We start from the raw sequence: 19474 nt of genomic DNA on the forward strand, positions 1-19474 counted from the left end.
GGTTTGTGCCAAAGAGATTCTGCATGTAGTATTGGCGGCTTTGATCTACGTCCAGCAAATCTCTTGCACATGTCATTAGACAGGGTTAGCTGGTTGGCTGCATGTAGTGACTTTATGTTATTTCCCACAGTCAGATGACTCAAAGGGTTGCCTCCACTCTGATATCGCTAAGGTTTCCATCAGCAGAATGGGGAGGGAAATAATATTTGGCGATTCTTACTCTCCCCTGCAGCTCTCGCACCCCAAAGCTGCTCCTGGGGTTAGTGGGGGGTAGAACAGATTTAGGGGGACATGGGAGGCTGCAGGAGGGAGGGGAATTTGCTGCAAACAGCTATCCCCATTCTGCCTACTGTCAGTCAAGTGACAATTCACAGTCTACACAGATGAATATTAATCTCATTAAGACATATCAAATGAGAGCCCTTCTGTACGTTTGGATGAACAAAGTAAGTTTCTGCGACAGGGAAACTTTCCAAGGCAGATCACTTCCAATTTTTGCTAAATGGTTGGTTTTGGCTTCGACTTAAATGCTTTAGCTGAGATTCCTGCATTGCAGGGGGTTAGACTAGATGACCCTTGGGTCCCTTCCAGCTCCAAGATTCTATTATTTTTAATGAGGTTTCCCTAAGGCCAACTTTTATTGCCACAGGCACTACCTGAGCTAGAAAGGACTTCAGGACTTGCAGTCCAGAATTTCCTCCAATATCCCTGCAATGAGCTCTTTTTTCAAAGACAAATGTTCCAGGTCTTTGTATGCAGCACATGCTCATAACCCTCCAGTCACTGTAAAGGAAGCCTTGATAGGTTTAGGATAAAGAAGGCACTCAGATCTGGCAACTGCTCTGGTTGCTGGTTGGTGGCTTCATGCTGATTTACAAAATACTGTACTTAGCAATGTAGGAACTTGACACATTGTGTATTGTTGGGTACCGATAAAGATGTCTCTAGTATTTATCCAATTAAATAACACCCTTCCGATTATGTCCCCAACCAAGACATGCACACAACGATTTCTTATTCTTCTTTCATGATTTCATGCTGATCCAACAGTAATCACAGTAATACCCCTGTAATACCCCAGGAATACCCCAGCAGTAATACCCCTGTGGTAAGGGGCTTCAATGTATATCAAAAGGTTGAAAGTACACATTGAGCCCTGTTGATTTCCTTCCCGGATGCCTTGTAGAAGAGCATTCTTGGATTAGGGCCAATGTGTATAAATTTGGAGAAGATGGAGGCATTTTAGTGGACAGTGTCTGAGGATGACTCTTCCAAGTGTGTGTACAGCAAATAATTGTCATATAACTGGCAAATGGTCTCAAAACATGGAGAGTCCTCTGCTGCTCTTTGGGTACCCAAGCCATGTAATAGGAAATGTTAAGGAATGGGATATCTGGGTGTGAGCGCTGTACCCCTATCAGCACTTCCTCTCCAGATGATTGTCTGTCTGTCTGTCTGTCTGTCTGTCTGTCACATTATCTTGCCCTAGACAACCCAAAGTGGCTTACAACCAAACAACCAATTACTCAGGATCCTTCCACCCATAATATTTTATTAAAGCTTTTTCATAATACAGTAAAAGAAACCAATCTTGATAGAAACAAAGAAAGAGAGGAGAAAATGCAGAGTCCTCTCTTGAAGGTAGATCTTCACCTTTGTCTCACACAGAAGTGGGCGGACTCTCCCAGCTCTCACCTGGGAGCTTCCCTTTCTTCCCCCAGCCTCCCACCCTGGGAGATCTTCCCTTCCCAGGGTCCACCAGCCAGGCATCGCCAGTGTGGTGTAGTGGTTAAGAGCGGTAGTCTTGTAATCTGGTGAACCGGGTTCGTGTCTCCGCTCCTCCACATGCAGCTGCTGGGTGACCTTGGGCTAGTCACACTTCTCTGAGTCTCTCAGCCTCACTCACCTCACAGAGTGTTTATTGTGGGGAAGGAAGGGAAAGGAGATTGTGAGTCGCTTTGAGACTCCTTAGGGTAGTGTTAAAGAGGGATATCAAATCCAAAACTCCTCTTCATGTGCATAGAATGCCCCCCCCCCCGGCACTGACCCAGAGTAGAGGAAACAGAAAAATTACTTGAGATCCTGAGCTTGGGCAACTTATATAAGCCGGAGAGGAAGGAATGCAAAGGCTTATAATGCTCTGATGAGTTGCTTGTATCCCTGGGGTGGTATGATGGAAAGGTAGAAACAGGTCCTATGGGGACCACTCCCCCTGCAGGCTCTGGGTGCCCACGCTAGGAAAGAGCACCCACACACCTAATTACTCCACCCTGAAACCCTGGGAAACTCTTGCTAGTCAGTGCCAGCAACAGTGAGCTAGATGGACCGATGAACTGACTTAGTATAAGACAGAGTCCTATGCTTCAAATGTTTCTAAATGTGTAGTTTCATGTTTTTCTGGCTGAGCAACTGGCACATGCCCCAACTGCATTTAATCTGCTGTGTAATCTCCTGCAAGCGAGCAAGGGCACAAAACCCACACAACCTTCACAATGGAGAGTAGTTTCTGCCACTGCTGTGCAGCAGGTACGTACAGAGATAAATGACGACGAATCCAGTGTAACACGCTAGTGAGTTTATTTGAAGGAAAATAATAACAAATATTATTAAGAGTAGTATTAAAGAGTTGTTCACTTTATAGCATTTTAATATAAAGCTTAAAATTGTGTTCTTTTGTTCAGCAGATTACAGCAATAAATACAGTATATCTCGGCTATGTATACACAGAAAAGGTTAAATTTTAATTACAAGGTCTTCTTCTGTTGTTAGGCTCTGATTCAAAGCCCAGTGCAAAGCAACAATGGGCTTTTCTATACATCTCAGCAGATCAGTCTGTCTCAAGGCTATTAAAATTCGCTTTTTAAAAATATTTAACATCGCTTTCTATGCAGTGACTCTATAATTTCTATGTACTATATGCAAATCTACAATCCCAAACCTTTTTCCCAGGGGAAGCTAGGAAGTTTGCGTTCTCCCTAGTGACCGCGGGATTGGGACTAGTTTTAAATCTTACAGTATACAAGTATTTTAAGAAGGAATAAGATACAGGATTACTATACAGGTAGTATACAGAGGGATGCTTAGTAGCTTGAGGACTGCAGGGAAGTACCAATGGTGAAACGATGTTAAAGCACTTAAATTTACTTAAAATGAAAAGGACAACTGTTTAGCCACCTAATTTCTAAGTGCACTTTTGTAAGAATGCTCTCTACAAGCAGGACTCCGATCCCCCAAAGCAAAATGCCAGAACTGACTCTAGAACCCTTAATGTTTTCAACTGCCTTCTCACCTACCCTCCCTTGGCAAGTGGTTAATGTGGCAGTTTTCTCTCTCCTGGGATGCCAAAGGGGCAACCTGAAGCTTCTAGAGAAGGGTGGCTAAGGGGTCATTTGATGATGCAGCCTTCCCCACCCTCACCAGCGGAGAGGGAGGTCTGTGGCCACGGGAGGAAGTCTGCTTCATTGCAAACATCCACCTCCATTGCTCCTTTGGTGCTGGAAAAGCCCAGGAAGGCTGTGTTGCAGGGGCAGGTTGGGGGAGGCCTTGGATCTGCATGGTTCCAAGTCCTCCCATTTCCCCGATGAAGGGGGAGACCTACAGGGAGCCTAGAGCAGATGTCCCACAGGAGGAGGAGGAATAAAGCTCCTCCACCCATCCACCCCTTGCCTTGCTTGGTGCAATCCCGGCAACTCGATTTTCTCAACAACCCATTCTCCACCTTCTCTGTATAGTGGCAGCTCTCGACACACTTACCTGGGACTAAGTCCCATGGAATTCAACAGGCCTAACGTCTGAGCAGACATGCATAGGGTTACTCTATAAGGGGCACTTCTGGACCTGCAGATCATGGGCCAAGGCCCTGCCTCTCTGGCAACCAGTCATGCTTTGAAGTGGCCGCTGCCATTTGGAAAAGAGAAAAGAAAGAACGCCTGCAAAAATCCTCATTATATAGGGTCACTGTCTTAAAGTGACAAGGTTTATTGCATTACTGAGTTTTTGAGTTTCGAGACGACGACAGCAGCAAGAAAGCACTGAGGAGGTTTCTAAAAAAAAACCCTGCTTGTTTTAAAGTAGCAGCACAGAGCACTCCTTGGTATCGGTGAGCACAAACAACGGTGGGATTGAAAGATATTAAAAGTAAGAAGCAGGGGGAAGAGTAATTTCTTAGGGTCGGCTGGGGGTAGGGAAGGAGGAAAGGTTTTGAAGCACACACAGTTTAACATCTTGCTACCGCAGGCCTCAGAAGAACATAAGAAGAGCCTGCTGAATCAAGCTGATGGCTCATCTGTTCCAAGATCCTGTTCTCACAGCAGCGAACCGGATGTTTATGGGAAGCTGGGAAGCAGGGACCCAAGTGCCACAGCACTCTCACCCGCTGTGGCTTCCAGCAACTGACATTCAGAGGCAAACTGCCTCCCTCATTTGCTGTACCCTCAATGTGAAGAGGACACCGGACTGTTACCCACACGAGCAAATACATATTTGTGGTTAGGAGTGGATGCGGCCAGACCGCTAACTTCCGCTATTTGTATACACTTACCAGACGAAGGGGGGGGGGGAGTGTAGCTACAGTACTGTTTTTAAGGATGGCCTTTAGTCTTATAGCTTTTAGCCCTATTATTGCTAGTCTAAGCAGAAGGTTCTGGAAGGTTCTGCCCGGTTCATAACGGATAAAACTGAGAGGCTGCTTCAGACGACTGGATCTCCACTTGGGCCATCTTAAACTGGGTGCACTGCAGCCACTTGCGGAGGACGGTGAAGTTGGTGTTCATCTGGCCCGATCCCTGCAGCATCCTAAGGCTATGATGGTTCACGTTGCTCTGGATCGCTTGCAGGCGGAGCTGCAGCCCAGCAGATAAATGCTGTTAAAATATACAAAAGGTGGGGTTGTTGTTTTTTTAATTTGTTTGATTAAATGAACATATCAGAGAGCTCTGTAAATTAATAGTTAAAGTCGTTTATGTATCAACCTTTTATGCTCTTCCACACCCACCCAATGCTCCTATCCCTTCTTTTAGCTTCTTTTAAATTCTTATAGACTTTCATATTCACCTTCTGTTTTAATACCTTTTAGCTTTCCAAAACGCTTTTCAGATTTTAAATGCCTATATCCCACCCTTTTATGCTGGTCTATGACCGTAATAAAGATTTGAATTGAATTGAATTGTTTGTTTTGATATATCAGTCATTTTCTTTATTTTAAAAGGATTTCAACCATGGGCTATAAAAATTAACTTTCAAACAATTGTTTAAGACAATGTCATTCTGAAATAAAACAATCAATATTCACACCCAGCATAAGACAGGGGGAAATCCCACATTTTCCTCTACTCTCCTTATTAACGTGAGCTGCTTTGAAACCTGCCAAACTGCAAAGAGGTGCAGGGGCCTTTGTGTTAAGCACTTTAGAAGTTTAATTTGGAGTGGGAAGAACTGAAACAAATTACCATCCAGGGTAAAATCATTCCCCTCTCCTTCCCTTCCTGGCATCTTCCTTAAACTTAGAGATGCAAGTTGCACCCTAGCAAAGCTACTTCCTCCCCCCCCCCCCCCAGCACTGGAATTGGACAGCACTGGCGAAATCGTTCCCTCTGGTTGCATGCTAGACCTGTCAGTCACAGTCTGCTCATGTTTTCCCTGTCTTCCCCGTATCCTCTCACCCTGGCATTGTTGGTAAATGCAGGAGACAGGACTTTCATGCAAACACTAATGTCTGTAGCATTTCTTATGTCTGGATTGCAGAAGTGCCACAAAGCCCTTTCTTCGCCTCATGCCTCCTCGTAGAGATCCCGCTTCGCCTCTGATGAGCCCTGTGTAATTCTGAAGCATCCTGCTACACTCCTACATTCCTCTGAATCCAATGCGCTCCCCTATTTATTACAGGCCTGCAAAAATAACAACTTTTCTAGCTGCCACAACCCAATACAATGAGGCTGTGATAAGTGTGGCTCTTCTAAAGTAGGGGGTCCTCTCCATTTCAGATGATTCATCCAGGTCTACATGAGTTTTCAATAGCCACATGTCAACAACAGACCCAGTGCTTTCACTTCTCTCTCCCAGAGCTTCCTGCTCTGCTGCGCAAACCGCATGGCTCCTCAAGGGGCTGCCTTTGTATTGCCTTGTGCACCTAACTGAGGCTTCACAGAGAATTGCCTGAGTCAGCTTGATTATCTGTGCTGCTCTCTAAAGTTCCCTTGCTTGGCCTTCTGGTTTCCTTCCCTTGCAAGGCCCTGAGAGGCTGAGCCATGTGGAAGTTCAGTGATTCCTTCTCGGATTCCAAAGGAGCTGCTTCTGTATTATCTCCTGGAAGTAGCATCCTGGAAAGGGTTTGGTTTGGGGGAGCTTTTGCAAGCTGTTTTAGCCCCAGACTCCCTTGTCCTGGGTTGCATGGGGCAAAGGTGAAAAGTAAAGGTAAGTCCAGCCAAAGGTGACTATGGGGTGTGGCGCTCATCTCACTTTCAGGCCGAGGGAGCCGGCGTTTGTCCACAGACAGCATTCCAGGTCATGTGGCCAGCATGACTAAACCGCTTCTGGTGCAATGGAACACAGTGATGGAAACCATAGTGCATGGAAACACCATTTACTTTTCCGCTGCAGTAGTACCTATTTATCTACTTGCACTGGCATGTTTTCGAACTGCTAGGTTGGCAGGAGCTGGGACAGAGCAACGGGAGCTCACCTCATCGCGCGGATTTGAACCGCCGACCTTCTGATCGTAAAGCCCAAGAGGCTCAGTGGTTTAGACCACAGCGCCACTCATGTCCCTAATGGGCAAAGGTACAACGACATGGCTGAGGATGAACTTATTAGAATCTCAGTTCATGTAGAAACATCTGAAACCCCAGAGGGAGGCATCTCTGCTTCTCCAGCACCTCCCACTAGGGCCAGGGCTGTGAGAGACACGAGCAGTCTTGTCCTGCATGGGACTCACATCTAGCTGCTTCAATAGTCAGCCCTAGGCTAGAAGATGAAGCTGTAGTGACTACTGCACCATTGCCTAATTTATTGTATTTTAATTTATCGTAAACTACCTTGAGAACTTTGGTTAGTAGGTGAGGTGTAAATATTCCTGAATAAAGAAATAAAAACTAATAATTTACCCCCTTCTTTGTGCTCCCCCTCTGAGGGAGATGCTGAGGGTGGCATTATGACAGTGGGCCTTTTTAGTGGTGGCTCCCCAAATAGTGGAATGCTCTTCCTAGGAAGGAATGCTTGACGTGATCATTGCCAGCTTTTAGCCAAGAGGCAAATACATTCATGCCCACATAGGTATTTGGCATTCAGTATGGGTCATAGAGTATGACGATACCCAAGCCTGTCTTGGTGCCCATCTTTTAATAGAGTGGGATAGGATTTGTCCTTTCAGTGTAATTGCACGACACTTTTAGTCTATGAATTACCCTTCTATCTTTTTGACGTATTTTGCATTTTGTATCATGTATGCATTTGTAATTGCAAGTTGCTTTGATATGTTTTTGTAGTAACCAATGGATAGCTGCAATAAACAAATAATCCAGAATTCTTATGATGAATTTGGGCACAAAATTCAATGTTTTCTTACATAAAAATACATGGGGAAAAGGTTGAAGTTGGGCAGCTGGAAGTGGAGAGCCTACCTTTAGATTGGACTGAATCATTGGCAGCCACATCGGGATCAGCTGATGGAAGACAGAAATTGCATTATTTTCCTCGGCGTAGTGAGAATTAATTCATTACAGTCACCATGTTGTTATAGTTACACACAGTCAGAAGAGGATGTGACTAATTTTCTTAGTCTGAAGAACAAACCATAAACCTTGCTGATAACATTCATTCACAGGTAGTGCGACAAACATTTGCAGGGAACATTGGCTAAGCCGTGCTCTGTGCCATGTCTTTTATTTAAAAAAGTAAAATCTTTTAATAAACTGATGTTTAAATATTCCAGAAAAACAAGAGCATTTTTCTTTTTTAAAAAAGAGATATTTATAAATGACTTGAAACTTTATTTAAAAACACATTTTTGCTGAGATTTTTGTAATCAATTTCCCCCTCATTTCTGCTTTGTAAAGATACTGCAGCTAGTTCCAGTGAAATTGCCATGGTGTGGAATCTGCTTCAAATTGTTCCCCATGGTGCCTGCGACTGCCTATGTACTGCAGGGTGCCATCGGGGTTATGCAATTGTCTTCAGAGCTCCAGAACTGACAGGCAGGGGAGGGAATTGCAGAGGTGTTTAAAGAGCTGCTCAGTCCATGTGACGTGCCACTGGCCATGCAACCAACTCCACTGAGCAGTGGCAGCTGTCACATGCTCAATTTAAATTGACCTGTACATGGTGGCTCCCCCCCTTTTTTTTTAGGAAGGTGGAGAAGGGTTGCAGTAGCCCAGTGCCAGAACATCTGTTCTACATGCAAAATGGTGGTGTAGAGGTTAGAATATTGGACCAGGACCTGGGAGACCAGGGGTAGGTAAAGCAGGAAAACCAATTGTGAATATATCCATTTGAGGATGCTGGGTGCTAAAAGTGAGGGGTTGCATGGAGAGAGGGTCCCTGGGGCTGGCTGGGAATGTGCTGGGGAGGGTGGCAGGTGGCCAGGGAACTGGAAAGCGGGGAGGGAGGAGGAAGCGGGGGTCTTGGTGTGGGGTGAGAACGTTGCACATGGAGTTTCCAGGAGCTGGGGGAAATGTCTTCTGCTAAGGGATAGGAAGGCTTTGGTCTTCGGGAATGTGAGAGGACCGGGGAATCTGCAGCAGCCTCTCCAGGTGAGAAGGCTGAGAGGAGCGTCTGCACCTTTAGCAGGAGGTGTGTGCATGGAAAGGGGAATTTCAGCAGGTGTGGTGGAAGTCGGCAAATTTTTCCTCTTTTTTGCTCTTCAAAATATGGCAACCCTAACCTAATACCGCTCTCAACTTTCATGCAGCCCTTGGTCCTATACACACACACACACACACACACCTTCTGTGGTTGATCACTTCAGATCTCTGGCAAGAGTGATCTGTCCCTCCCCACCTGCCCACTGGGTGGGGAAGAAGAGGGAGAGAGCAAGAGTGTGAGGGGGTGGAAAGGGGATAGTCACCTCTTCGGGCTTTGGAACATTACTGGTTTCATTCCACCCACAGTCAGCATGTGTCCTGCAAAGGTTTGCCCTCGGTGGTCGTGCCCACCATTGGCCTACTTTTCTGTACATGCTCCTGTGACACACAGGAGGCGTCACCTGAAACCTGCAATACCTTGGATGGTGTTCAACCAAACCTCCACATTTTTCTTAGCACATGGACATGCCTGTGTCACATCTGCTAACTGTGCCTGCTTCTGGCATTTGCTAAGCTCAGAATTCTGTGGAAGAAACGAAGAGGGCTGCAACGGTTGATTTGTTTGGGGTTGTTGTTTTTATTTTATTTTTAAGTGTGTGCCAGGTTCGCTTCAAGTCCGAAGGCCCTTTTGACATGTTGTCCGTGCTCTCCCATATTATTTAAGGAGTTGGACATATTGTTCTAAAGCGCTCCTCCAAATGGCATCAAGATTTGCAATTTTCCAATTAAGCTCCCTAGAGCTCCGTGTACAACCTAATCAGTATTGACAGCATGAGATAAACCACCCTCCAGAGGATGCGCTTTCATTGACCAAACCAGATGGCGTAATACTTGGCTGTGTTCTGTTAGTGGGTCGTTGTCCCTAATTACCAACAGCATTGGTTAGGGAATCCCAGTGAAGAGCAGAACACAACTGCATTACAGCGTGGAGGTGAGATCTTGAAATGTTAGGAAGATGGCTTTGCCCTTGCAGTGACTGTCAATTACACACAGAAGCAGAGATGGACAAGCCTGGATCTCTAACAAGCAGGCAGCAAGCCAAAAAGCTAGGATGCTGTATGCCCCATGGGGCGAAAGAGGTGTGTTTAACCCCATAGAAAACTGGGGTGCAGAAGCTCTCTCCATTAGCCCCAGCTAGCGACTGGGGATGAAGGCAGTTGAAGGAGCAACCAATACAATCAAGATTCTGGAAATCAAGCCTTATGAGGAACAGTTGAAAGAGCTGAGTATGTTTCGCCTGAAAAAGAGGAGACTGAGAGGAGATATGATAGCCATCTTCCAATATCTCAAGGGCTGTCACCTGGAAGATGGAACAAGCTTGTTTTCTCCCGCTCTGGAGGGTAGGATTTGAACCAATGGCTTCAAATTACAAGGAGATTCCAACTAAAGATCAGGAAAAACTTTCTGATGGTAAAAGCTGTTAGGACAGTGGAATGGGGTCTCCCTCGGCAAAAACATTTTATCTTAAATAAACAAAATAAAAAATAAATTTTCGGCATGCGTTCTGATGGCTCTTCCCACCTAATGCTCCAAGAGAAAGCCCATCAGTTGGCAACAGATGCTACCTTTTGAACAACAAAGGCAGCTTTTTGGTAAAAAGGCTGGAAGAAAGCAGAGAAGAACGATTGCTTATATTTTCCCCTTGTCTCTTTGACCCAAGTTTCCTAAGAACCACATCGTTTTGGGGAAAGGAAGCAGCTGAGTTACATTAAAACTGTTTTACCAGCTGAACCCAGTCACCAGAGTTATTTCCTCTCTATTACGAATGAAGGAATCTCCATCCTGCATGCTACTTGGAGCGCAGGAAAAATTCCAGTTCTGTTGACTGCAATTTCTCCTTTCGGATGCACAGGATTTTGGATTCTAACCATCTTTTAAAAAAAGAAGAAGGAAAAAGTATACACAATGGAGAATTGACCTACCTTGACGAAAATAGTAGAATTGCATTCCTGCAAAGCCTCCATCAAGCTGATCACATGGAGACATACCATCTCTACCATCTGTGGAGGGGAGAAAGATGTTGAAATAAAGTAAATACTCAGTGCCATATCGTCGTGAAAACAAAACACACCAAAACAGAACCGAGACTGATGGGATTAACCTAGATTCATTAGCATGGTACTTAAATGAAAGCAATACAGAATCGCAGAATTGTAGAGCTGGAAAGGACCACAAAGGTCATTCAGTCCAGCCCCCTGCAATGGAGGGATACAGGTGAAACTCGGAAAATTAGAATATCGTGGAAAAGTTCATTTATTTCAGTAATTCAACTTAAAAGGTGAAACTAATATATGAGCTAGACTCATGACATGCAAAGCAAGATATGTCAAGCCTTTATTTGTTATAATTGTGATGATCATGGCATACACCTGATGAAAACCCCAAATTAACAATCTCAGAAAATTAGAATATTAAATGAAATCAGCAAAACAAGGACTGCAAATAGAGCAATATTGGACCACTGAGAAGCAGAAGCATGCCTATGTACTCAGAACTTGGTTTGGGCCCCCTTTGCATCAATTACTGCCTCAATGCGGTGTGGCATGGATGCTATCAGCCTGTGGCACTGCTGAGGTGTTATGGAAGACCAGGAAGCTTCAATAGCAGCCTTCAGCTCTTCTGCATTGCTCGGTCTCATGTTTCTCATCTTTCTCTTGGCAATGCCCCATAGATTCTCTATGGGGTTCAGGTCAGGCAAGTTTGCTGGCCAATCAAGCACAGTAATCCCATGGGCATTGAACCAGGTTTTTGTACTTTTGGCAGTGTGGGCAGGTGTCAAAGTCCTGCTGGAAAATGAAGTCAGCATCCCCATAAAGCTCGTCTGCGGAAGGAAGCATGAAGTGCTCCAAAATCTCCTGGTAGACGGCTGTGTTGACCCTACACTTAATGAAGCACAGTGGACCAACACCAGCTGATGACATGGCTCTCCAAATCTCTTTTCTGATGAGAGCAGCTTTTGCATCTCATTTGGAAACCCAGAGTCTGGAGGAAGAATGGGGAGGCACACAATGACAGATGCTTGAAGTCCAGTGTGAAGTTTCCACAGTCTGTGTTGATTTGGGGAGCCATGTCATATATTAGTTTCACCTTTTAAGTTGAATTACTGAAATAAATGAACTTTTCCACAATATTCTAATTTTCCAAGTTTCACCTGTATTTTGCCCAATGTGGGGCTCAAACTCACGACCGTGAGATCAAGAGTCTCATGCTCTACCTACTGAGCTATCACCTTGAACCATCAACACATCAGACTGAATATCCAGTAAAGAAGTGGAAACCCAACATTACCTTTCACATAGCCATGACAATCTGTAAGAGATTTTTTCCAGTTTTAGCTTCCACCAGTGCAACCCAATGATGCTCTGTATATTTCAATTAACCTTGAAAAGGCTTTTCAAGCATCCCATTCAGGACAACCGCCATGCATAGCAGAGCCGGATTTCTTTAAAAAGAACTGGATTCTCTCTGAAGTTAACTTGCTATCTGGGTCCTATTTATTCCCTGCCCATCCAAAGCGATTTATCATTCTGAATCAGCAGCGAGCTATGAATATGTAATCTTCAAAGCATAAAACATGGCATACAGGGCAGGGGGATGTCTCCCAGCCTTGGGTTGTAACTTTTATGTGATGTAAATATAAAGGTAAACCAAGGCAAATGTAACTCGATAACGAAAAGGCCATAGAATTTTCAATATTGCTGATAAAGTTAAACCCTTTTGGTAGCCTGCTTCATCGTTATTTGGATATTTTAATTAAACGTCAGAACAACCCAATTAAATTTCATCTGGTCCAACCCCCTGCAATGCAAGAATCTCAGCTAAAGTATCCATGACAGGTGGCCATCCAACCTCTGCTTAAAAAAGAAAGGAGAGTCCACCACCTCCCGAGGGATTCCATGTTGGGTGGGGTTGCCATATGTCCTCTTTTTCCAGGACACGTCCTCTTTTTCCATAGGTAGAGTCACTATAGCGATCCACAGTTAAAAGTAGAAGTCGGCAAATTTGTCTTCTTTTTTGCTCTTCAAAATATGGCAACCCTAATAATGTCGGGCTCCTTTGGTATATATATTTAATAAATAAATGTATCCCAGCAGGGTAATAATAATAATAATAATAATAATAATAATAATAATAATAATCTTTCAGCAGGAATCTAAAGCAATATTTATGCATATATTCCATTTATTTATGAAATGTTGCGAGGGCGCCTGCCTAAAAGGCAGGGAGTCTCAAAGCATGCGTACTGCCACATTGCAAGATTCTCTCCTGGAAATGCAATTTATTCTACTACTGAGCTATATAGCCCTATAGTCTTCTGGCTGCCAGATGTGTGCATGTGTGCATGCCCTACGATTTTCATTTTCAAATGGTCTATCTCAGGCATAGGCAAACTCCGGCTCTCCAGATGTTTGGGACTACAATTCCCATCATCCCTGACCGCAGGTCCTGTTAGCTAGGGATGATGGGAATTGTAGTCCCAAACATCTGGAGGGCCAGAGTTTGCCTATGCCTGGTCTATCTATTGCGTGGGGGCTTTGTGGGATCTCGGCTAGCTCTGCTCACTGCCTCTAACTCACCACCTTGTTATGTGCCATCAGCTGGAGGATGCTCGGGGTGACGCGGCTCCAGAACTCCAGGGCGGTCAGGATGGCGGTGAAGCTGAATTCGTTCTGGTTCTGCACCGTGGGCGCAACCGCTGCTTGTTCGCAATACACCGTCCACAGCTGAGCAAATATAAAGGCGTGGAAGAGGGAGCACATGTGCAGGACGGACGTCTGCAGAAAAGAGAACCGGGGGGTGGGGAGCGTTAGCTTTTTCCTTCCAGCAGTGCATTATGGGATGCGCACACCCTGCCCCGGAGTACCAGAGCATGACAATTCCCTCGTCCGATAATAACACGCCCGCCCGTCAAAGCAATCCTAATCAAATATGGCTCTGTCAAGAATTCCCTCAGATTTTCCTTCCCTGTCAGTGAGCGATATGACAACTCATTCATATTGAAATAGCGGGCTTATAATTCACAGGCTAGAGTTAGGCAAAAGGATAGACAAGCTGAAGGCCATTAAAAGTGAAAAAGAAACACTCACAGAACCACAGAGCTGTTAGAACAGGGAGAAAAAGGAAATGGAAGAATATTGGAGTGTTTAGAACAGCCTCTCCACCCTGGTGACCTTCAGATTTAGTTGGATGACAATTCCCATCATTCCTGACCAATGGCTATGCTTGCTGAGGCTGATGGGAGCTGGGAACACAGACATGTGGTCTGTCAGGCTCAGTCCTGTCCACACTAGCAAGAGCTCTGCAGGGTTTTAGAATACACTGGTACCTCTGGTTGTGTACTTAATTCGTTCCGGAAGTCTGTTCTTAACCTGAAACTGTTCTTAACCTGAAGCACCACTTTAGCTAATGGGGCCTCCCGCTGCTGCTGCCATGCGATTTCTGTTCTTATCCTGAAGCAAAGTTCTTAACCCGAGGTACTATTTCTGGTTTAGCGGATTCTGTAACATGAAGTGTATGTAACCTGAAGCGTATATAATCCGAGGTACCACTGTAGAAACATTCCCAGCTCTCGTTGGAGATGGCAGGGATTTCCCCACCCCCAGTTTTTAAAATTGAGTTTCAAGGATTTTTAACAATTTAACTACAATTTTAAAAGAATGTTTACAAGTTGAGTTCCCACCCTTTCTCCCAGGTGTTTCCATAACCACTCTTTCCTGCTGTGTTATATAACATACTTTATCTACAGTGGTACCTCGGGTTACATACGCTTCAGGTTACATACGCTTCAGGTTACAGACTCCGCTAACCCAGAAATAGTGCTTCAGGTTAAGAATTTTGCTTCAGGATGAGAACAGAAATTTTGCTCCAGCGGCGCACCAGCAGCGGGAGGCCCCATTAGCTAAAGTGGTGCTTCAGGTTAAGAACAGTTTCAGGTTAAGAACGGACCTCCGGAACGAATTAAGTACTTAACCTGAGGTACCACTGTATTACATTTCCCCTTCATTTACAGTAATTATTCATTTATTTCCCCCTTATTTCAATTCATTATCCATTTCCCATCCACTGCTATTTCGGATCCTGATCCAGCTTCTGTTGACTTTAATGTTTTCCAGAGAAAAAGGCTCCAATCTTCCATAAAACGTTCAATATTTTAATCTCTTATACTGCCTCCTTTGTCATGTCCACGTGAGATGACCGGGAATGAACCTGGGAACTTCTGCATGCAGATGACATCTTGATTCAGTTCACATTTAAAGATGAGCCTACCCAATTCACACTTTCTGAAACAGTATGCAAAGTGAAACACAGCCACCCTTTGAAATTCACGCTCCTTCGAATTTTGTAATGCAATTCTCCAGCCAAGCCATGTGCACACATATGCATATATTAGGACAAAGTTTGCAATAAAGCACTAAAAATAACGCCCCAAAGTACATTCTGCTAAGGACCCCTGTTTTGCAAAAAATAAAAATGTGTATATTAGGGTGAATTACACACAAACCTACTGGGGAAAATTTGTACTAAGACGCTGATGAATTTTCACGAGGGCTAAAAGTGGAGAACTGAACTTAAGGCTGGAGGGAATGAGAAACGGAAATTGACAGATTCAACCAACTTTATTGACCATCAGCCTCTGATCAAAAGACTGTGCAACAGCTGCAGAGTCTTCTCAGCATCCACTGCTAAGGGGCAGTAGCTCTGACAAGGATCTTAATTACCCAGGCAAATTGGCAGCAGAGTAGGCAGCCATTCGGGTTAATTAGGCTGAAATCTATATAGTCAAATGTTGTTTAGGCACAACCAGCAGAATACTTGTACCTTGGACTGCTCTGGAAACCCAATCAGGATCACAATGAGGTGGTCAGCAACATGAGAGCCAGCATCCAGTGGAATGGGCATACATGTCGAAGGGGAATTTGGACAGATGACATTATGCGTCAGCGACCCCAGCAGGAGCCACGAGAGCAAACGAATATGAGATACGCATTCAATGAATTCTTTGGGCCTGTTGGGAAAGAAAATGCATTTCAGTGTCTTGTTATCCCAAAGGCTTTATTCCCTATGCCTTGAAATATTATTATGCTAACAAATGCATGAACATTACTGTATTATGGATGCAAAACACGGGCAAAGTACATATTAACATGCCTTTTCAGGTGATCCATTTGTTTCAAACAGTGAATTGGGTGGGGAACCTCAGGCAGAGGGCCAAACACGGCCCTCAGGCCTCTATACCTGGCCGCTGGAACTGTGGTGCAGATTCAGATGTCTTTTCTCAATGTGTTATTTTTGTTGAAGGGAAGTAGCACAAACTGCAATGTTTTGTTTCCAGGAAACTTCAGTTTCTTTCCTGCTCCCCAGCTAGTGTGTACATAGTGATGATGTTGCTGGCATCCATCTGCCTCAGGAGACAATGGAGTGTAGCTCTGGGGTGAACTGAAGTGACCTCTTTGGGGTGCAAGGCTAGGCAGTCCTGAATTGCCCAGATGACAAGCTTTGCTGATGTGGTCCAAAGGAAAGCAGAGCAATACGTTTGGCACTGGCTTGGCTATAGGAGTTGCCAGAAGAAGGCACCATCAAACCGTCTTAGGGACTCCACTCTGGTTTGGTGCAGAGCCATTTCTTCTCCCGAAAAGAACCCACAAGGCAGATGAGGTTTAGGATCAGCGTTTTCCTTCTCCCAGATGGAGAAGTGAGTGCCCCTCACTTCCCTCTACAGCATGTGCAGAAACCACCTTCTTGACAGTTGGACCCATTGCTGGGTCCAGGGAAGCCTGTCTTCTCATGCAGGGGAAGTCCCTAACTCATTGAGGGGTTGAGACCCATTGGCTACCCTCACCTCCTGGAGACCACATTTGCCATTACAAGTGATGGACGCAACTCCCCACTTTCACCCCTCTTCATGGCACACCCATCTGGTAATGCGTTTTAACGCTCTTAATGTTACACTGTTTGCAGCCGATACTTCCTTACCCCTGTTGCATTGCAGATGGAGGATGGTATAGCCAAGGGAGGTAACGAGCTACGGCCTTGTTGTCCCTGTGATTGCCACGCGAGATCTCCATCGCAGCAATCTGGGCTAAACCGACCTTCAGATGCCCACCAAAAGTGTCCTCATGCAATGGCTGGGAACATGTCTTCATGTGACTCTGTGGTGGAAGGACATTCAGCATATTGAGGGTATTAAAAGTAAGACATTGGGTGATTAAAGGCATTTTGAAGGCCAAGGAACCTGTTCCATTTATATGAAAACACTGTGTTCACTAGAGCAGTTTTCACCAACTCCAGATGTTTTGAACTACAAATGGTGGGAGTTAAAGGCTGCACTAAAGACCGAATATCCAGGTTATATGATACTTCTATCCGTTTATCAAATACCTTTATTATACCTGCAAAAGGTGAAGACTCGTTTGTTTGCCCAAGTGTTTGGTTGAGCTGGTTGATTGAGAGTGAGCTTTGGTTGTGATTGGAGTTTTTTAAAAAAACTGCTACTCTTATTGTTTATTGATAGTTATGAGTGTTTGGAGTTGACTATTCATTTACTTATAGAGACAACTTTTCACCAAGGGCCCCAAAGCAACTTCCAAAAGTGCAACAAACACACACCAAAACCCAATAAATTAAAACCAAATACAATTTGGAAATCAGATCATGCAGTTTACACAGGGCAGAACAGGGCAATCTGACAGCCCAGAACAGGCTAAACAACTCCTCCAAAAGTTTGCTCTGTTGGGACTAGATAATCCAAGTCCAACAATGAAGTTGCCGTCTGTACCTCTAGGGGGAGAGAGTTTCAAAGGGTGCAGTTACCAACAAGGCCCTGCTTCCTGCTTTAGCACAGCAAGCAATTCTCAGCAGTTCCACTGGCCTAGCACAAGTTATTTGAATGAGTCCTGACACCCCCGTGGACCCTGGTCACTATTTTCTACTTTTTGCTGCTCGTACAGTCACCCTTTCTATAATCGTTATTGTAGGAAGCTACTTATTCAATTCTCCCATAAAACATGGCAAGGGCTTTCAGAAAGCATCTAAAGGTTCTCCCAACTATATGGATGGCCAAAATGTAGAACTCCCCAAACAAGGCAATAACATCATTTGAACTGATGTGTCTGAATGCTGTACTCACCTTTAATTTAGTTAACGTATGCATATCGGCAATAAAATCCAAAACTTCACCAATGTACTGTCTCATGCATTCCATGGCTGCTGTTCCACACTAAAACATGGAAGAACAATGGTCAACTATCAGGGCTCCTCAAAGCACAATAATAGAAGTCCATTTTCCTTCCCTCACCCAGCCCAAAACTAACTGAATCCTGAACCCTATATATGTCTACTCAGAAGTAAGTCCCACTGGGTTCAGTTGGACCCAGTAAGTGGGTACAGCATTGCAGCCTTATAGCTGATTAATCTCGAGACAAATATTGTTCCTAATCAGTTACACAAGTGTAGCCTCACTGATTGCAAAAGGACTAATAGTACTGTAAGTGAATGTGATTTTTTTTTAGGCTTACTATCCTAACACTGGCTGCTGCCAATCGTGGTAAGGTTGTAGTTGAATTTTTTTCTGGCCTGGAGTGGAGGGGCAGAGAATTCAGAATGTAACTGGTCAGTCCTGCAACGAAATATTCAACCTTAACTCCCTTTCCGACCCAAAGTAATCAGCTGATATGGATAACATATTGCCCCTCTTTGACGAGCGATGATTTGGGCCCACAAATTCAGAGAGTCTCAGTTGAGGTTCACTTGGTGGAATTCGGAGGGCGAGAGAAGAGACAATCTGCTCAAATTCTGCATTTTTGCAGCTGACCCAAGTGCTTCTCATTTCTCTATGCTAATATAAAATCTACGTAGGGCTGAACTACACCACCTTCTGTCTCCTCCACAGTTATGCCTGTCAGTCGGCTTGACAGGACAACAAACAGCAAAAATAAGGTCACAGAGAGCCCTGTCAAAGTCTCCTTCATCTTCCAGTGGGCTTGGAAGAAGGATTCCACATGTTGCTTCTTTCAAACTGAATGACAGAACGATAAAGGGTATTGTGCACCAGCCCCTTGAATACCAATGACTGAATCTGAAGGATTTTCTCTTTCTTTTTATTCAGTTTCTCCCCGTTGCACTAAATATGTTGAGTACAAACAGAATAATCTGCTCTTCCATGTTTCCACCCCTGCCCTCAAGCTACCAGTCTCCATTGTATCATCCTAACTCAAAAAACATTATAGTTCAACTGGGGGGTGGTGTTGTGACTGTTAGTATCATTTAAGCTTAGAAGGTTTGGAGCAGGGGTAGGCAACGTAAGGCCCGGGGGCCAGATGCGACCCAATTGCCTTCTCAATCCAGCCTGTGGACGGCCTGGGACTCAGTGTGTTTTTACATGAATAGAATGTGGCCTTTTATTTAAAATGCATCTCTGGGTTATTTGTGGGGCATAGGAATTAGTTCAGTATTATTTTTTTTCAAAATACAGTCCGGCCCACCACATGGTCTGAGGGACGGTGGACCGGCCCACAGCTGAAAAAGGTTGATGACCCCTGGTTTGGAGTTTCTTCTCCTGAAAGACAGAAAGCATGCACTATATTGAAACTAAGTCACTAAGTTTCAAAGTGGATGGAATGCCATATGATTCTGCAGTGATTAGCACAAACCTTTGACTCCGTTCTGTCCAGGGGTCATAT

At 44.6% G+C, this 19474-nt stretch overlaps 1 protein-coding gene across 7 annotated transcripts in view; it reads right to left on the reverse strand.

Moving 5' to 3' along the window:
- Positions 1-2560: 2560 nt before the first annotated feature.
- Positions 2561-19474, reverse strand: part of UNC79 (unc-79 homolog, NALCN channel complex subunit) — a 148298-nt gene continuing 131384 nt past the window's right edge. For 6 of the 7 annotated variants that reach the window (XM_082231728.1, XM_082231729.1, XM_082231726.1 and 3 more), the window contains 7 exons: positions 17923-18012; positions 16770-16945; positions 15615-15801; positions 13373-13570; positions 10718-10795; positions 7617-7658; positions 2561-4862 (listed from right to left, as the gene is read on the reverse strand). In XM_082231728.1, the coding sequence (XP_082087854.1) occupies positions 4662-4862; positions 7617-7658; positions 10718-10795; positions 13373-13570; positions 15615-15801; positions 16770-16945; positions 17923-18012 (972 nt within the window). In that variant the 3' untranslated portion in view covers positions 2561-4661. The remainder of the gene's footprint in view (positions 4863-7616; positions 7659-10717; positions 10796-13372; positions 13571-15614; positions 15802-16769; positions 16946-17922; positions 18013-19474) is intronic. The other variant, XM_082231725.1, reaches the window with a different exon arrangement.

This window comes from Podarcis vaucheri (assembly GCF_965113315.1).
Source record: "Podarcis vaucheri genome assembly, chromosome: 1".
Lineage (NCBI taxonomy): Eukaryota > Metazoa > Chordata > Lepidosauria > Squamata > Lacertidae > Podarcis > Podarcis vaucheri.